The sequence below is a fragment of the Strongylocentrotus purpuratus genome, unplaced genomic scaffold, assembly GCF_000002235.5.
Source record: "Strongylocentrotus purpuratus isolate Spur 01 unplaced genomic scaffold, Spur_5.0 spur5_scaffold_21, whole genome shotgun sequence".
Taxonomy (NCBI): Eukaryota; Metazoa; Echinodermata; class Echinoidea; order Camarodonta; family Strongylocentrotidae; genus Strongylocentrotus; species Strongylocentrotus purpuratus.
In genome coordinates, this window is record NW_022145607.1 from 28250388 (window position 1) to 28270075 (window position 19688).

General features: G+C 36.9%; 1 protein-coding gene across 4 annotated transcripts in view; it reads left to right on the forward strand.

Annotated features, from left to right (window-relative positions):
• LOC592824 (ralBP1-associated Eps domain-containing protein 1) overlaps positions 1-19688 on the forward strand; it is a 64238-nt gene that overhangs the window by 41747 nt on the left and 2803 nt on the right. For 2 of the 4 annotated variants that reach the window (XM_030994113.1, XM_030994112.1), the window contains 6 exons: positions 10541-10619; positions 12212-12229; positions 15904-16466; positions 16973-17043; positions 18621-18761; positions 19386-19466. In XM_030994113.1, coding sequence (XP_030849973.1) covers positions 10541-10619; positions 12212-12229; positions 15904-16466; positions 16973-17043; positions 18621-18761; positions 19386-19466 — 953 coding nt within the window. Of the gene's footprint in view, positions 1-4700; positions 4863-10540; positions 10620-12211; positions 12230-15903; positions 16467-16972; positions 17044-18620; positions 18762-19385; positions 19467-19688 lie in introns of all 4 variants that reach the window. The other 2 variants (XM_030994114.1, XM_030994115.1) reach the window with 2 other exon arrangements.

Here is a 19688-nt window from a genome sequence, read left to right on the forward strand (position 1 = left end):
CGACCCTCTACTTCTATTATGAATAGCGACCCTCCACTCCTATTATGAAAAGCGACCCTCATCTTCTATTATGAATAGCGACCCTCTTCTTCTATTATGAATAGCGACCCTCTACTCCTATTATGAATAGCGACCCTCTTCTTCTATTATGAATAGCGACCCTCTTCTTCTATTATGAATAGCGACCCTCTACTCCTATTATAAATAGCGACCCTCTTCATCGATTATGAATAATGACCCTTATGAATAGCAACCCTCATTTTGCATTATGAATAGCGACCCTCATTTCGTATTATGAATAGCGACCCTCATTTCGTATTATAAATAGCGACCCTCTTTCTGTGTTATGAATACCGACCCTTTTGTAATATTATGAATAGGGACCCTCATGAATAACGAACCCGATTTTGTATTATGAATAGCGACCCTCTTCTAATATTATGAATACCGACCCTCTTCTTTCATTATGAATAGCGGTCCTTATGAATAATGACCCTTATGAATAATGACCCTTTTCTCCAATTATGAAAAGCGGACCTTATGAATAGCGGTCCTTATGAATAGCGGACCTTATGAATAGCAAACCTTATGAATAGCGGTCCTTATGAATAGCGACATTGACCCTGCAGTACAGTGGTCTGAAATCAGATTATTAATTACTGGCTCTATAGCTCTTAAAGAGAAGGTTGAGTTCTGGGAAGAGGTGAAAAATAATTTGTGAGCATTATCATTCCTATTATGCAAGTGTGGAAGAACATCAGATAAGACATGTTCCCTTAAAAAGCATGGCTCTTCAAATGCCTTCATATTCTAAATATGTCATGTAACATCGTAAAACTCGGGGGAATAGCCTTTTTACGCCACGTGGTTGTGTAGTCCCATATACATCTTTCTGTGTACAGTGTTTGTAACTTTACCAAGACTTGGCCAAATTTCTTATCATTTTGATGATTCCAGAACCTTGCAATACACACAAATTCTTATACACCTGTATGCTAGATGATCAACCTTTTCAGGTCGATTCCACACCGTTTCTTTCACAATGCAATCGCAAAACCAGAACTCAACTTCATCTTTTAGTTGATTAAACTACTAATAGTCGTTATTTTCCCACTTAAAGACATTTTCAAGCCCCCTTTTTTTTCGGAAAGTTCTAAATTAATATTGTCTTTCAAATGCTGTTGGAATTTAACCTTTTCATTTTTGGGGCCTGCAAATGGACATAGTACCTTTAAAGTTCCAGATATGTGTAAAACGTATTCCATTAGCAAATAATGAAATACTCAACTTTGCCTCTGAAGAAATAAAAATTCTTCATAGTTACGTGACATATTCTTTTTGTCAATACTCCTCTTTGAAAATCCATCGGCAAAGTGATTTTGAGAATTTTAATGGATATCTGCATTTAAAGTGAATTTTGATGTGGAATTGAGAAATCTTAATGAATTTTGATATTTGGAATCTCAAAGTTTGTGAATTTCAAAGTTTAAATTCATCCAATGTACAGAAAGCCAGTGCTGTAAAGTCTTACTGCCACACAAGCCTTAATTTTCATGACTTGGACAGAGGTATATAATACATGTAATGTTTTTCTGCCACACAAGCCTTAATTTTCATGACTTGGACAGAGGTATATAATACATGTAATGTCTTTCTGCCACACAAGCCCTCATTTTCTTGACTTGGACAGGGGTAGACAATAATGTCTTACTGCCACACAAGCCTTAATTTTCATGACTTGGACAGAGGTATATAATACATGTAATGTTTTTCTGCCACACAAGCCCTCATTTTCTTGACTTGGACAGGGGTAGACAATAATGTCTTACTGCCACACAAGCCTTAATTTTCTTGACTTGGACAGAGGTATATAATACATGTAATGTCTTTCTGCCACACAAGCCTTAATTTTCTTGACTTGGACAGGGGTATATAATACATGTAATGTTTTTCTGCCACACAAGCCTTAATTTTCTTGACTTGGACAGGGGTAGACAATAATGTCTTACTGCCACACAAGCCTTAATTTTCTTGACTTGGACAGGGGTATATAATACATGTAATGTCTTTCTGCCACACAAGCCTTAATTTTCATAACTTGGACAGAGGTATATAATACATGTAATGTTTTTTATGCCACACAAGCCTTAATTTTCATGACTTGGACAGAGGTATATAATACATGTAATGTTTTTTATGCCACACAAGCCTTAATTTTCATGACTTGGACAGAGGTATATAATACATGTAATGTTTTTTATGCCACACAAGCCTTAATTTTCATGACTTGGACAGAGGTATATAATACATGTAATGTTTTTTATGCCACACAAGCCTTAATTTTCATGACTTGGACAGAGGAATATAATACATGTAATGTTTTTTATGCCACACAAGCCTTAATTTTCATGACTTGGACAGAGGTATATAATACATGTAATGTTTTTTATGCCACACAAGCCTTAATTTTCATGACTTGGACAGAGGTATATAATACATGTAATGTTTTTTATGCCACACGAGCCCTAATTTTCATGACTTGGACAGAGGTATATAATACATGTAATGTTTTTTATGCCACACAAGCCCTCATTTTCTTGACTTGGACAGGGGTAAATAATCTTTCTGCCATGACAAGCTCCTTGGCTTTTCATTGGTTCCTCCACAGCATTGGAATATTATTGCATTACCTGTATTATATGTGTGTGATGTTTCTATTCAATGAGGAAAAAAGATAAATCAATTTTTTGGTCATTCAAAAGTCACAAATAAATAGTTGTATACTTTTTGGACATCAAGTTTTTTGGCACACAAGCCTTAATTTTCTTGTCTTGGACAGGGTAGCTGATCGTCTTTTCTGCCACACAAGCCTCAATTTTCACGACTTAGGCGGGTAAATGATGTGTTTTTGCGGGACACAAGCCTTAATTTTCCTGACTTGGATAGAGGTAGACAATAATGTCTTTTGGGCATACAAGCCTTAATTTTAATTTTAAAAACCAGTCTCAACACATATTGTATTAAAAAACACACAAGATGCATTTTCATTTAATTTTAGACAAACACACAAGAAGTTGGGAATTAAGACACACAAGTAGTCTTTAGAAGGAAAAAATGAAAAGACACACAAGATACCCCTTTTTTCAGACACACAAGACAAAAATCTCACAAGCATACTGTCGTGAGTAGTACCGTCCGTACGTCCGTACGTCCCGTTCTCGTGATCGCGTTATCTGAAGAACCGATTGCTGGATTCCTGCCAAACTTTGGTCATGTATGTATCTTGCAGAGCCGATGAACTGATTAGATTTTGGGGTCACGAGGTCAAAGGTCAAAGGTCACAGGGCTCATTATGTATGCAAAAACAGTTCGTGATCGCGTTATCTGAAGAACCGATCGATGGATCCCTGCCAAACTTTAGTCATGTATTTATTTTGCAGAGCCGATGAACTGATTAGATTTTGGGGTCACGAGGTCAAAGGTCAAAGGTCACAGGGCTCATTATGTAAGCATAAACGGCTCGTGATCGCGTTATCTGAAGAACAGATTGATGGATTCCTGCCAAACTTTGGTCATGTATTTATCTTGCAGAGCCAAAGAACTGATTAGAGTTTGGGGTCACGAGGTCAAAGGTCAAAGGTCACAGGGCTCATTATATATGCAAAAACAGCTCGTGATCACGTTATCTCAAGAACAGATTGATGGATTCCTGCCAAACTTTGGTCATGTATGTTACTTGCAGAGCCGATGAACTGATTAGATTTTGGGGTCATGAGGTCAAAGGTCACGTGGCTCATTATGTATGCAAAAATGGCTTGTGATCGCATTATCATTAGAACAGATTGATGGATTCCTGCCAAACTTAGATCATGTATGTATCTTGCAGAGCCAATGAACCGAGTAGATTCTTGGGTCATGAGGTCAAAGGTCATGGCTCATTATGTATGCAAAAATAGCTTGTAATCACGATATTTTGAGAACCTGTTAATGGATTACAAATGAACTTGAATTTGAAATATTTCTTCTGTTTTGGTTGGTAAAATTGCTCTATGACGGAGGCATCATTTTCGACTGCGCGCAGTCGAATTCCATCTAGTTGCTGATGAGTTTCCATATTGTGAGTTTTTTTACTCAAGAAGCCAAGAGGGGTCATATTATTTTGTGGAAAATGTTCCCAAGGTTTTCAAATTACCAGGTCATTGTCAGCTCTGCTATAAACAATTATGTGTGACGCATTTGAATTTGAAGTGACTTGACCGGGCATGCTAATTGCACTTCATTTTAATACATTAATATTTTCTTGATCAGCACCCTAATATGATCTTACATGTAACTTTTATTATGGAGCATATTAAAGGAATACCTCCCAACCAGGCACCCATTTTCTACTCCTGGATGGAGAAAGACGGCTTCAGAAGAAATGCCTTGTTTAAGGACTTCAGCATTGGGCTTACGAACAAACTCGTGACATCTTGTTAGAAAACTAGTGAATTAACGTTACTGCCTGCGTAAAGATTCACATTGTAATGATGAGCTGTGTTGAAAACTGTCACAACAGCTTTATTCTAGTTCTAACACCATTGTATTGTGATACAATTACATGTAATCGTGTGCGTGTGTTAAAACAAGATTTGTTTGTAACTCGTTAATATGTTCTTTGTACATGTAGAATTAAATATCCATGAATTTAAATCCTCTAGATCCTGTCCACCAAGACGAGTTGGAACAGCGCAAGATAGTGGCCCCCTCCCCCATTAAGCCCCGCGCCATGACGATCACAAGTAGTAACAGCACAGACCACACCCCCGCCAAGATAGCCCCGCCTCCCGAGTGGGGCAAGGCCCGCCCCAAGTTCGGTTCAGGTACCTCCCCCCTCTCTCTCGTGACATAATATGAAAGCGAGATGATGCTATGAATATGTAATCCCTCACCATTCAAAGCTAAATGTCACTATAAACTGCATGGAAAGGATAGCTGACAATATGCACATCCTTGGTTTGAAAGCTCTTTGTATTCTTCTTCAATATAATACATATATAGTCAGATATTTTTTACTATTATAGTAAAATAAAAATTGTATTTCCAATACAAGGGAAATAATGAAAACAAATTATACCAAATTGCCCTTTGGTCTAATGCCATGTTGTCAAATTGTCATTTGGTCTAACATCATTTGGTATAACATAATTTCATCTTTAAATTAACATTTTGTCCAAGACATCATTTGGTATAACATAATTTCATCTTTAAATTGACATTTTGTCCAAGAACTTTTGGTCCAATTATCACTACACCCGATGACCAATTAGTCTACAACCGTTTCATCCAAGACCCATTTGGTCTACTTACCATGTGGTCTATGCATTCAATTTCCTTTGTTAATACAGAATGAATGAGATAATTCTCTTTTCATAATGTATACTGTACTATACAAGTTTGGAGACATCGTCTTTTCAAATAAATTTGGGACTAGTAATACTGACATTATGTGTAAAGTGTGAGCTTTAGTCAGAAAAATTAACTATTTCAAAATTAATATAATTCACTTTTTTACTATACAAAACAGAATGCATACCACAGTCAAAGTAATCAGTCTTATATTAATTTACAAGTAAATTTTGCTATGAAATATGTTTTTAGAGACTTAATTGTAATTGTGCTATATATAAAAGCTGAGTATTATTATGAAACAAGGATAATTTTTTTTAAATTGATAAAATACAAGGCAACAACAAATAAGTCAAAAATGATGTAGCAATTGACCAGAGTATGTTTTTGTTGTTGTTTTATTTTCTCTCAAATAATGTAATCCTATAATCAGGAAGGAAAGAAAAGAAAAGAAAATGATCCTTCTATGTGGGGAAAACTACCAGTTTGTGAAACGATATCATTTATTTAATTAATTAATTTGATAGGAGAAGAGCTTTCAAACCAAGCCATGTGAACCAGTGCTATCCGATGCTTAAAGCCGCTGCCCCTGTGTTTACAACTCCATCACAGTAGTGTATAAAGCTACTGCCAACTCCCTTCCCATATTCCATTTCAAATCCTGCTCCTTAATCAAAAGATCATCGTGCTTATATAAATGTACCCACTAGTAGCAGCTATACGGTGTACCAAATACCAAGCCACAACATTTTGAAGAACTCCAAACTCTCTCACCTGCCATCCAAGCTCTTTTGCCACATTTTAGTACATGTATATTTATATGTACACAATTTATGCCATGTATGTTCATTATGGGGTCCCTTTTGCAATTGAACATTCCACAGAAACCATACATCTATAATTGTCATCAATATTATATACAAATTATTTTGCCTGAACAACAACAAATGTTGTTGTTGTTGTTTTATTGTTATTGGCGTGTATCATTCATCAACAACGGTTGATGGGGACAAAGTCTTATGCACATTTGGATTTGTGATTGATTTTTGATTGATTGATTTTACATTTTACATGTAGATGTATGATATGAGAAGTCATGCATGGACAACAAACTCACCCTATCTCCCATGGGTTTTCCACTGATTTGTTGTGACAGATTTATTGTATTGAAAAAAAAAATACACAAACAACCAAAGTAACAAAATTGAGGGGAAACATCACCCCTTACATGTACCTCCCTTGGGTCATACTTTCCCTTGTTTGTTTGTTTTTTAGTAAGAAAAGGAATGTGTCAATATTTGTGTTCGTTTAATACCGTGGCAATGATGTGACCATCAAATCAGTTGTTGCATGTTTAATGTAATGTTCAATTTGGTACAGTTATACATGTAGATGTACATGTAGATGATTGCAGTGCATGGTTACTGGAGATAATGTTTATAATAAAGCATGTCTTTTAGGGTGAGATAGATAGAAATTGTTGGATGCTGAATATTTATGTCACATTTTGATAACCAAGCATCTGCACCAGTTGATTTCTATGTGATAATGACTTAGTTTGTAGAGGTGTCATAGTCAAGTGGTTTAAAGCAGCTGACTTGAAATGCAAAGGTCATGGGTTCAATACCTGACACAACACTAATATACCTTGACAACGTGTTAATCTATATTTGCCACTCCGTACCCAGGAGAGAAAAGGGGACCTGGTAGGATGAGGAAAAACCTTTGTGTTAGTAATTCTCATATGCCTGCACGGTAGCCATATGGTAGGAATACTCCCCGGGGAGTGGAGATGGTGAACATTGTGCATGAATGAATATGTCGGTGCACCTTCATGTATATTGCACTACCCTTCCCTACATTCAAAACAGATCACCAACAGTGCACATGTCGTATACACGTACATCATTGTACATTACCATCAATATGTATTCCCACCTTTCCTAGTTTAATACATGTACCCTCTCTATCCACTTCCTACATGTATATGCACACCAGTATCATACCCATTACCCCTTCCCACATTATCCCCTGTAGCCTACTGATGCCATAAAGGCTTGTTCAGACATACATGTAGCGCAGCAAAACCGCAACATTTTTTTTCTTAATGATGACTTAAAGTGTACTACGCATCACGTTTCTGTATCGTATAAGACAGAGCTCCGTGATGCAATAAATTTGCACGTTTTACAAAACGTGCGGCGGTTTTATACCGTGCGATGTCTGAACGAGCCTTAATTAAGACACACCTTGACCCACACTAACCCGTCACCTTAGCTCGTTCACACACGCCCCAATGTATACCTTGCTCATGCTGTTCCTTATAATATCGTTTCTTCATTATGTATATTGTGTGATCTATAGAGAAATATGTATAAGTTTGATCATCAATGAAGGTACATGTTAAAATGTAATCAGAGTGTTGGTAAAAGGTACCTTGGAGATTTGTACGATGTCGTTATCTCTTTAATACAGACATGGGGCCTGTTTCACTGAGCCTTTTTTCAATGACAAATGACAAAAATCAGTGACAAATCTGCTGATAACCAATCAGAAGCATGGATTTCAGTAGCTTATAACAAAACCTGTCATTTGTCACTGATGACAAGTTTTGTGAAACGCCCCCTGTATAGTTTAAAACAATTCAAGTCGGTTTATTCTGAAGCACTCCAAAGGTAGGGTAGAATTCATGCATTTAGTAATGATTTGAGGTTGCAATGAAAGACACACCTCATTAAGAAAAGAAGCGTCAAATTTATTCAAAACATGTGAAAAATGAAACTCGAATGCGCTAGCCATGCTTGGAACACAAGATTAAGGTTTTGAGCATGGAAAGGAAGCCAAACGTTTCTGCTTGCTGCAGTTGGCTGATGCTCTCCATTGTGTAAAGATTCCTGCCTCAAAGCTTGTGAATGTAGGAGAAAAATGGTACCTGACTGATGTTTTACCTGGCTGCTAAGATACAGTGTAGCATTTGTATGCTCGTAAGTATTAGCAACCAGGGCACTGACGGCTTTAAGTCCTCTCCGAGGGACTTGGTAACCAGGATTAATGTCTTTCCAAAGGGCACTAGTGCTTCGACTTGGTCTCGAACTTGTGATGTCCTGATTACATAACCACTGCCCCACCACTGATATGAGCCATCGCGCTTCCTAGGGAAGGATTAAAGGTAAAGACCAGTTATGGTCATGCGATTGCATTGTGAAAGAAACGTTGTGGAATCGATCAGAAAAGGTTGATTATCTAGCATCTAGCATCTGCAAGGTTCTGGAATCATCAAAATGATAAGAAATTTGGCCCATTCTTCGTAAAGTTACAAGCACTTTACACAGAAAGATGTATATGGGACTACCCTATATCTCTCACAGACCTTGAGAGAAACAAATTTACCAAATATATGAATTAGTAGGCGGTTTCCCGGCAAATTTTTTATCATCATGTATTAGTCAAAACATATTCTTTCACATGATTGGTAATGAGAGCTTCCATTTCATTTTTTGAAATTGGGGCGTTTCCAATACTGGTCTTTACCTTTAAGAGTTTTTCTTTGCTGGAGCCCGACTACAACATCATACATCTTGAGGCATTGCAGTTTCTCTGCTTCTTTAAAGACAGTCAACACTACTTGGCCAGAAGGGATTAGACCACACAGCGAGGTCACTGACAGGTGGTTATCTCATCAAATCAGCTCTCAACTAACATAAGAAAAAGAGGATCATGGGGGACCAACAGGCACCGATTGGGGAAGTTTTCTATATAGAGGGAGCAAGTACTGTAGCTACAAGTAGGACAGTGGGGCTTTAAATGGTTTATATGTGGTAAACCTGGCTAGGGAAGGATCCAGAGTTTTTCTTTGCTGGAGCCAGACTACAACATCGTAGCATCTTGAGGCATTACCTCTGCTTCTTGAAATAGTTCCTGTCGCAAACCTCACGGAGGAAAGGTTCTTTGTCAATGAAACTTTGACCATCGTTGCACCTTGGGTAGAAGAAAGATATCACGAACTACTACTACCCAGAGGCAACTTGTCTCAAGACTGCAACATACTTGGAGCAGGATCCAGTGACTTTAGTGATGGGAGTCGAACTACAAAGTCATGTCACCGTGATATCTTATCTCTGCCCCTCGAAGCGGGTCTTTTGTCAAAGCCTGTGGTTTTTGGATCTGTACCACTAAAACTCTGACTCGCATTTGATACTCATCTGAGGCTATCATAATCACTTGATGGTGGAGAAGCCGATGGTGGAGAAGCCGATGACTGAATTCACACTTACATTTGTGCCAGGATCAATAGACCCCTAGGAAAAGGAGATGGTGCATATGACAATGTGTCAGATCTAGGGACCGGATACAATCCTCGACTTCAGCATTAGGCCAGCATTGCAGAGCTAATTAATGATATGTACACATACTTGTACATACTCTGAGACAATTCATTGAAGAAATGCACATGTTTAAATGTTCATATCAAATGCTATTACCAATTCTTACACACTGGGATCGTGGTCAGATCATATAGTGTGCGATAGGTTTGATTAGCTGTTGGTCTCACGATCCCCACGAGAAAAAAAAGTCAATCTAATGATCTGTAGCTCAAGGATGTTAAACATTGCCAGGGGCGGATCTAGCTTTTTGCCAGGGGGGGGGGGGGGGGGGGGGGGGTGACCCAGTGGCGGATCCAGGATTCGCCAAAAATTCCGCCGTTTTAATTTTAATTTTTTTTCTTCTTCTTTTTCACTTGGTCACCCAAGGGGGGGGGGGGGGCGTTAAACCGCCGAAACCACCCCCCCCCCCTCCTAGATCCGCCCCTGATTGCATTCTTCTTAACACATCTTTTTATTTGTTAATCCTTTCTGTTCATTCTTTTCTTTTTCATTTCTGTTATCTCCAATATGCTTTTCTCTTTTAGAAGAAAAATGTATGTACATTTATAGGTGAATGTATGGTGCTCCCCCTCTCTTTTTAATTTCTGATATCTGCAATTTGCTTACTTTTTTTCTTCTTTTTTTTAGAAGGGAAAGGACTGTACATTTTTGTGTATCTAGACAGTATATGTATGCTGCACTGCACTTGCATGCCTTGTAGTGCATAGCCTGTCTAATGCCCCTAGTTTAACCTAGCATTTTTGTTTTTTTCCATGTTGACTTCTTAGCCGCCCCTCCCTGCCAAACGGGAGAGGGGATGATCGAGCAGGTAGCATCCCACCCCCGTGTCCCTAGAAACCGATCCAGGTAATAGACGATTGACTTGATAGAAGTTTGCCGTTCAGACACTAACTAACAGAGCTCAAAGCCTCCTTTCATTTTCATCAGTTGGAGATGCATTAAAAGCCCCTCTAAAGTGTTGGGAGCCCCAAATTCGTCAAAGATTTGATGGCAAAATTGCACTTACCTGTAGATTGTATTATAACGTGAAAGAGGATGCCATTTAAGATACACTTCTCCAAAGATCCTCCCCCCCCCCAAAAAAAAAAAAAAAAAAAAAAAAAAATGTGTTTGAAGAAAAATATTGATTACACAATAAATTAATTTGGATTTTCTGTTGTATGCGGAAAACCTAAATTTTGTATTCTTTCATCAATATTCGACTTCAAACACATTTGTTTTGAAACTCGTTGCAAAAATGTGTCTTAAATGACATCCCCTTTCACATTATGATACAATTAAGTGAAATTGTGTCATCATATTTGTGGGGTTCCCAACACTTTAGAGGGGTTTTAAGTCACAAATTTCATTGTACTGTATTATTGTATTGTACATGAAGTACAGTGTATAAAAGTAATTTTGAATTCTGGTTATTATATGAAATAACATATACCTGTAAATGCACAGAGTCTGACAAAAAAAAAGATTTTGAATGTCAATAACTGCAAATTTGTTAATACCTGATCATTATTTTTTTATAAATCAAAATATGAGAAGAAAAAAAAAATATTGCTGAAAAAGAAATGAAGAGAGATAAGAAGGACATCAGGATCAGTTCCAGTTAGAAGTTATTTATAGTAAAGTTTAAAAAAATGATGAACAGCAAAAAAATTATATTTATTTTATTAACCAGAAGTCAAAATTGTTGTTTATCTAACTTCCATTTGTATTAGTTTGAAAGACTTATTATCTTAACTGATATGATGAACGAGGCTTGATAAAACTTACAATTGATGTTAATCAACCACAACTCTTTGACCAACTAATCAGGATTAAACCTTTATCTCACATTTGTTATTGAAAGGGTTAACTCTTGATTCTTTGTTTCTACAACCAATCAAAATGAGGCTTTTATTTGCTGTTTGCTTGTTAGTCAGTAACGGTTTGATTGGTTGATTGAAAACTTTTGAGCTGGAGATTATTAAAATCAATTGTAAGTTTTTATTACAGAGCTAAGATTGAGTTTTGTGTGTTTTCTGAGTTGGTACTAAAGCTGGGATTTTCATCTTTAGTTTGGTTAGGGAGAATTTCCTTTAAGTTTTGAAGTTTTCAGGTTTCTGGTTGAATAGACTTCTCTTCAATATTTCTAGTATTTATTTCTATATCATTCCATTGAGAATTTTTTAATTTTGTAGTTGGTATTTTCAGATATCTCTCGATCTCTCTCTTTCTTTACTTTCGAGTTCATATGCTGTTTTTTAAATAATTTTCTGTCCAATGATTTATTCAACACATATGGTGAACCATCATTTTTAAATGAGAAAACCAGTTCTGTTTTGCTGTTATCTTTCTTTGCTTTGTTTGCAGTTATACTTTATCACTTTTTATGGTGTTCATTTTTAAAACATTTTCCTTTCTGATTTGTTGTTTTTTGCATCATTTTTTTCTTTGCTCTCTAGTGAATTGGAGGACAACGGGTATGCTTTCTTTTACTCTCTATATCACTCCTATCTTTCCAATTGGCACTTATTTTCAGCATGCTAAATTTTGATATTTCATTAACATTAATGAGTCACAAGGCACACATAGGTAAAATTAGTGATATATACCCTTTGGACCAGTATTGTACTGAAATTCAAACTGAAGGCAGGGCTTAATAAGCTTTTGTTCGACATAAGGTTTGACAAACGATGTAATTCTTAGTGCGTTAAACGGGGTCTTAGACACAGGATCAGGTTTAACTGAATTAGTATAATACTACTACTAATTTTGTTAAATAAGATTTTTTTTTGAGAGGGGGGGGGGGGGGTGAGAGATGTGGGTTAACATAATTTTTTAAGATAAAAGGATTTATTTCATGAGTACAACATTAGTGTGCTGTTTCATTATTACTTATACTATGCAAAAAACTCTTTCAACATAGTTTGGATGATCCATTTCTTGAACTTTGTTTTAGTTGGAAAATTTATAAGTTTTAAGTTAAGATTTAGAAAAACTAAATATTTACAGCAGATATTGGGTCTTGCCCTTTACAAAGTTTCATTTGTCTGGGTTAGATTTGATCAAAATATATGAAACTTATACATTTTGCATGATTCCAGTCTTTATCAGTTAGATGAACCATGGTTCTTATAAGAGATTGTTAGTTAAAGGAATCTCCTGAATCCAAAACTGACACTGTACATGCAGTGTTTAAAGTCTTTGTAGTGACCCTGAAAACAGGCATTTAATTTAAGAAGAAAAAAGTACCGGTAAGAAGAAAAGAAAAATAATGATACAGAATGTGTAATATCTTCCAACCAAGAGATCACATCAACTTAAAAATCTTCAAAAGCAATGCTATTTCAATTCAACCTTGGTCTTCTGTTTATTGTAACACTTAAATTGACCTTGATTCTTGTAAAATTGTCTGGAAATGTTTGTTTGGAAATCAAAATTTTAGCAACACTTTCTAACCGATAAAAGCATGAATATTTACTTATCCTCTCGACCACCATAATTTGGCGTTGATGAGATAATATTAATTGTAGATAGACTAGTTTTACTAAATGTGTTCATATATATAAACCTGCCTTGTCGAAGAACCTTGATACTACTGTGTTCACCCTTTTGGGTCAGATTTTTTGTTTAGGGCTAAATTGATCACATATTGTTCGTCAAATTGGCACCAATAATATTATTCATTTATTGCTGCACTGTTGCAATAAAATGAATTGTCTCTGACAATTACACATAGGCGAGAATGTCAATATGTTGAAAAAATTCACATTTTGATCGAAAAAATAATGATTTTGAATCTTTCAACGTTTTGCCAATTTAAGGATTTTAACACTTATTTCCCATTTTTCAAAATTTCCGTCATCAAATGCAATATATTCATGAAACAAAAATAGAATGCAGTGTGTGCAGAAATTGTTGCCCTTTCTACTCTCATGCATCTGGCATTATTTTTTAGGGCTCTGAATCGAAAGGTTCTCGAGCCAAACACAAAATGTGGAATGATTGTGGCAAAAAGTTTTTAAAAAAAATTGGATTCCATTTGCCAGAATGTAGGTTGCCTACATTTATTGGTGCTATGTCAGGACAGGCATCTCACAAGCTTCAGGGCTTTAACAAATCTTCATTACAGTATAAATTTTCTTAGAATATAGATTTTGTTAACTGGTCTTTTTCCAAGTGATAACATTTCGATAGGTTGGGACTTGAAGGTTTTTACTTTCACTTTCTGTTTGAAAGCACGATGTATAGAAACCATGATGAATACATTGTGCAAGTTGGCCAACACTGCATATTAATACGTTTTCAGTGAAAATTTGACTGTCGTTAAAGGTACTATGTCCCATTTGCAGGCCAAAAAATGAAAAGGTTGAATTCCAACGGCATTTGAAAGATAGTACTAGTTTAGAACTTCCCTAAAAAAAGGGGGGGGGGGGGGCTTGAAAATGTCTTCAAGTGGGAAAATAACGACTACCGGTATTAGTTGTCGAATCAACTTAGGAGCTATAGAGCCAGTAAGTAATAGTCTGATTTTTCAGACCATTGTACCAAATGATCCTACATTATGCTGCACAAATATTCAATCAGTTTAATTTTGGCCATTACGAGAAGTGGGTTATTGATGTAGACAAATGCTCATGTACCCTTTACAGCTCATTTTATGTATGTTATTACCAAAGATGAAAAAAGGCAGTCAGTCACTCAATACTGTGTCTGACAGTGAAGTCTAGCAAGTAAACGGGTTTCCTTGCATAATTTGAATATAAGGACACTGCTAACGTTTACATTTCACAGATAGGACATACATGACATATTCATAATTCCTGCAAAGTTCTACATAATTTGAAGTTGGCTGCAAAAGGGACATAGTATCTTTAATGGTTTCTTTCAACACTGCAGACATTTTCAACTATGCACATCTGTTTTTGACACTAGTTTGATGATATTTACTAACTTGATTTGATGTGAACACACACACACACACACCCACACTCGTTTTCATTTTTGCTTTTCATTTTCACTTGGATTTTGTTTTTGCATGAGAATACATGATATGACCGAATATTGAACTTCACTTTTGTTTATGTCTTATGTATATATTGTATACTTTAGTTGGTATTAAATCTTGAACCTGTACTGTAATAATATGTTTGGAATTACAGGCAAAAACAAAGTCTTGTTTTCATTCGCTTTATATAAAATATCCTCCTGGGGTTTAGTAAATGATAAATATCCAGCAAAAAAAAATATTCTTTCTTAATATGACAAATGTACCTCATGTATATGCAGACAGTTTTTGCTGAAAGAGGAAAATATCATTATTAGATTGTAATTGTGTACAAACAAGATCATGTTGTTTTAAAGATAAAGGTGAGTTCTGGTAATAAAAAGAAAATTAATTCTCACAGAATCAAACGAAACTTACACTGAATGTTAAAGATTACAAATAAATGTCATTTTCCAAACAATTTTGGTAGAAAATGTATACTGGCTGCGTAATGAGCATAGAAAGATTAGGAAATCAAGGTTGGTAGCCCGACACCATTTGTGTAGTCCCTTATACATCTTTCTGTGTACAGTGCTTGTTACTTTACAAAGGGTGGGCCAAATTTATTATGATTTTGATGACTCCAGAACTTTGCAGTACACACCAATACTTACATGCTACATGTACATGATCAACTTTTTCTGATCCATTCCACACCTTTTCTTTCACAATGCAATCGGATGACCAGAACTCACCTTTATCTTTAAATAAGATTTTATGATTTGCTTCTCCCAGTAGCACAAAATCATCGTTAATCTGTTGACTACTGAATGAATTCATCGCCATAGGCTTAATACAGGGGTCACTGGGTCCAGTAGGCAATGGGTTACTGTTTTAGGCATGTGCTGTTTAACTTTCCCGAGTTCCCTCTGAGGTTCAGAAAAAATATAATTTCTTGCCTATGTCATACATGTAGTAACCTGTATGACTATTGAATAGTAGATTTCTTTCACACATAGTATCTCCACTGAGCTTTACAGTGAAGTGTAACACATTGTAGTATTGTACACAGTAAAATAGATCTTTGTTTGGGGTAGGGTGGTGGTGTGTATCTATATGCTCTTGTCACTTTCCTGACCCATTGGGGCAACCTCGTATCACATCCAGGTCTCACTCGGGTGCGGCTATCAGTATGCACACCCCAGGGCGACTGCCCCTGTATAGGCAAGGAGCGGTCACCACAGAGACCGGAGGAGAGTCACCAAGAGGAGGCCCTCGACCCCAGCACGGGTCTCACGCCCACCTTCAAACCTCAAAGGTTGAACAGTCGCCTGCAGAGCAAGAGCGGAATGCAGGAGAGTCGCGAAGGGCATCTGTTCCATCTCGGTTACTGCTGCCCCCTCCAAAGGGGGCAGTGCCGTCCCCCTCCAATAGCAAAACCAAGAGGAAAGCACCCCGCCCTACGGAGGAAATGACCCAAGATGCTGGTAGACGGCGATCAAAGGAGGGCACTGTTGACTCACGCAGTGCCATGGCTTACGCAGGTTCGACCCTGCCCCGGCCAAGGCTCACCAAATCTATGAATTCAGCTTTGTTGAAAGGTGCTCTGCCCCCTCCCAGCTCAGAGCCATCGGGGACAGGGGTGACTGCTCCACCCCTACCCCCTAGGAAACATCAGCGCAATCATTCTCGTTCCAGCTCGCTTGATCTTAATCTTGTGTTCCAGGACGGTAAGCGCAGTTGATATGAAACTCTTCCGATAAAATATCTGTTCCTGAGTTTTCTCCTCTTTTTGCTTCTTGTCATGGATAATTTTTTTACCATTCGAACAAAAAATAAGTAAATGCCGAAATAAATGCACCAAGGCAGCGTTATTCTTCACATATCCTTTTGTGCTATAGGAACTGACAGAATTGAATTGTTGTAATCATTTAATCAATTGATTTGATGTTTATGGTGTGTTTCATGTACTGTATGGACATCTTACATGTATGTGGTATGAAACGATTCCAAACCGTAGTGATTCACAAAATATATTGAAAGAATCAACACTGATGCTTCAACAGTTATCATTTTTTGTCATTGTGTACATGCATGTGTATAGCACAAATTGTACTGAATAATGTAATCGGACTTTGAAATGATTTTTTTTCACTTCATGTTGTCAATAAGAAATCAGAAGATTGCAGAGTAGATGATTTGATTCTATTAAATACTTTTTTTTTTGTTCCCTCAGAAAAATCAAGCGGCAGTGTTTCATCGCCCCGTCCAGTAATACCGCCCAGACCTACAGCTCAGCAAGTACAAGTAAGGTTCTACATAGTAATAATAATAATAATGAGTATTTGTAAAGCGCCATATCCATTTTGCATAAATGCCTAACAATTATTCCAACTTTAAGGGCAGCAGTGAGTGATTTCAAGTTGGGTGTTAGTGTTAGTGTTAGTCTTTAGAGCAGTCAAGAGCTCTTAAATAAAAAAAAAAAAAAAAAAAAAAAAAAAAAAAAAAAAAAAAAAAAAAAAAAAAAAAAAAAAAAAAAAAAAAAAAAAAAAAATCGAAATTGATGAAATTAAGAGCCCGATACCGATATCAATATCGATAGCCTAAGACCACCGTGGCACTGTGACATCGCCCCACAGACTTGATTTCACGACGATGATTTAAAAATACTACATTAAAACTAAAGATATGAAAAGCACAGAATAAATTTACACTTATTTCTCTGGTCTTAGAAAAATAATTAATTTTACCCCAAAGAATGTATGAATCACATAATAAAGGACCTGTTTCACATGTTTTTTTATTTGATCGTCAGACAATGAAATAGCGCTGTTCGTGCGTTGACTGTTGTGCAGGTACAACACTAACACCGAATTGGAAACAAACATTTCCCTAATCCCTAGGGGCTAGTGTTAGTGAATAGGACATTTGTACTTAAAATCAATAACACTAGCTACCGGAAGTTGACGATATTCAGAGGTCAAAGCCTCAACACCAGCTGATTTCCGTTTAGGGCTGGTGTTAGTGTTTATTAAACACTAACACCAGCCCTAAACACTCAACTTAAAATGTGTGTGTCTTGCATGCGGTTTTTCATTGAATTCGACTGCATAATGAAAGTAGTAGTGAAACCATTGCACTTATCATCCATTCAAACTAGACACCTTTATAGCCCATCAAAAGAAGGAGACAAAGAACCGTGACGTAGGATAGCTAGTGTCTTAGAGCCTTTATGAGATGGTGGCACAGTTGCAATAACTCGCATAAAGCAGACTCTCAGTCGCTGTAGGTGCTCTACTCAACAGTAGTCTTGATAGAGAATACATCATAGTCGTAGCAGATGATGCAGGAAGCTGGTTTGTGGGGAGGCAAAACTGTTATTTTACAAGTTTTTGTTACCAATACCTTGGATTGTCGGATACTGGCAAATTCTAATTATTGGATTGTAAGCTTTTCTTAAAAACCCATGGTGGCACGTGTATTCTGCCTATGGGAATGCAGTCAGCGGTTTAATACACTAGGTATAGAACTGTGTTTGCTATATGTGGTAGAGGCGTGGTCTGATAATTGTTGATTCACATGGCATGCAGTGCGAGTCCTGCCTCGACACCAATATCCTTTCGCAAGACATAAATCTACATTTGCCACTCTCCACCCAGGTGAGGTAAGTGGGTACCTGGCAGGAATTAATTCCTTGAAATGCTGGAGGGCTGTAATCATGTAATGGCAGCTAGGCTAAAGCCGTGGTAATAATAAATGTGCCTCAAAATTATTATTAAGCGCAATAGAGTATATTCAGTAGCTGCGCTATATAAATTGACCTACTATTATTATTATTATGTACATTATCATCTCTGCATGTCTACTTTGATCTTCATTTGCAGCAAAGTAAAACACTAAGCATGGACATTTCATCGACGGAACACGACTTTGCCGATTTCAGCAAGTTTGAAGCCAAGAAGGCGAAGTCGGCGAGTTTGAAGCTGGACAGGCGAGTCGTGTCGTTAGACTACAACAACAGAATGGTGAGTGTGCCCAAGATCAAGAGATTACTTCCGATATCGACTGAATACAGATGATATTTAGTTGTCTGGTATTTTGGGGGTATATTCAGACAAATAATAAGTGTCATCAAGCAAAGCAATGGTGTTATCAGCCCTGAGTGATAATAGAAAAAAGGATTTATAAATAAGGATATATATATATGGCCTTATACATGTATGTTATGGGTTCCATATTGCTACACTACAGTACATTCCATTTTAAGGAGCTTCAGATATTTCTTTGATAAATATGTATTGCAAGTTTAGATACGCTTCCGTATCACTATACTACATTCAATTAATGGGCTTCAAATATTTCTTTGATACAGATGTATTGCAAGTTTAAAAACTCTCCCGACCTGTGAGTAGAATCCATGCACTCGTACAGATCACAAAGAATAGAACCCGCACAGAACCCAAATCTGACTTGGTTATGGTACATGGTTTTATGTAGTCTCTTTATTTTTATCGTACTCCTCATCCTTTAGCCCATAGAATGCCAGATAAAGAGGTTGATTTTATACGTTCTAGCTGTGCTTACAAATTATTCTGAGGTGATTGGTACATTTAAAATCAACTAATATTCGTTGTTCTCTGGTCTTACAGACGGAGCCGACATTCGCCCCCGTTCCTCCTCCAAGGCCATCGGCTAGTGAAGAGGATCTGGTAGAAGAGCAAGACGGAAAGGTAAAGGAAACATTTCTTGATACGGAAAGCTTTTTTCTTACGTTAGGGTAATCATAAGGCCAAATAACAAACATGAAGTGTTTCTCGTCCCGCGGGCCTCCTTTTTAGCCGCCCCCCAAAAAAAACAAAGCCAAAAAAGCTACCCCCACAAAAAAAAGCCTGTAATAAACATTTTGTTTAAATAGCTTCTAAAGTGATACAAATCATTTGTTTCGTCATACA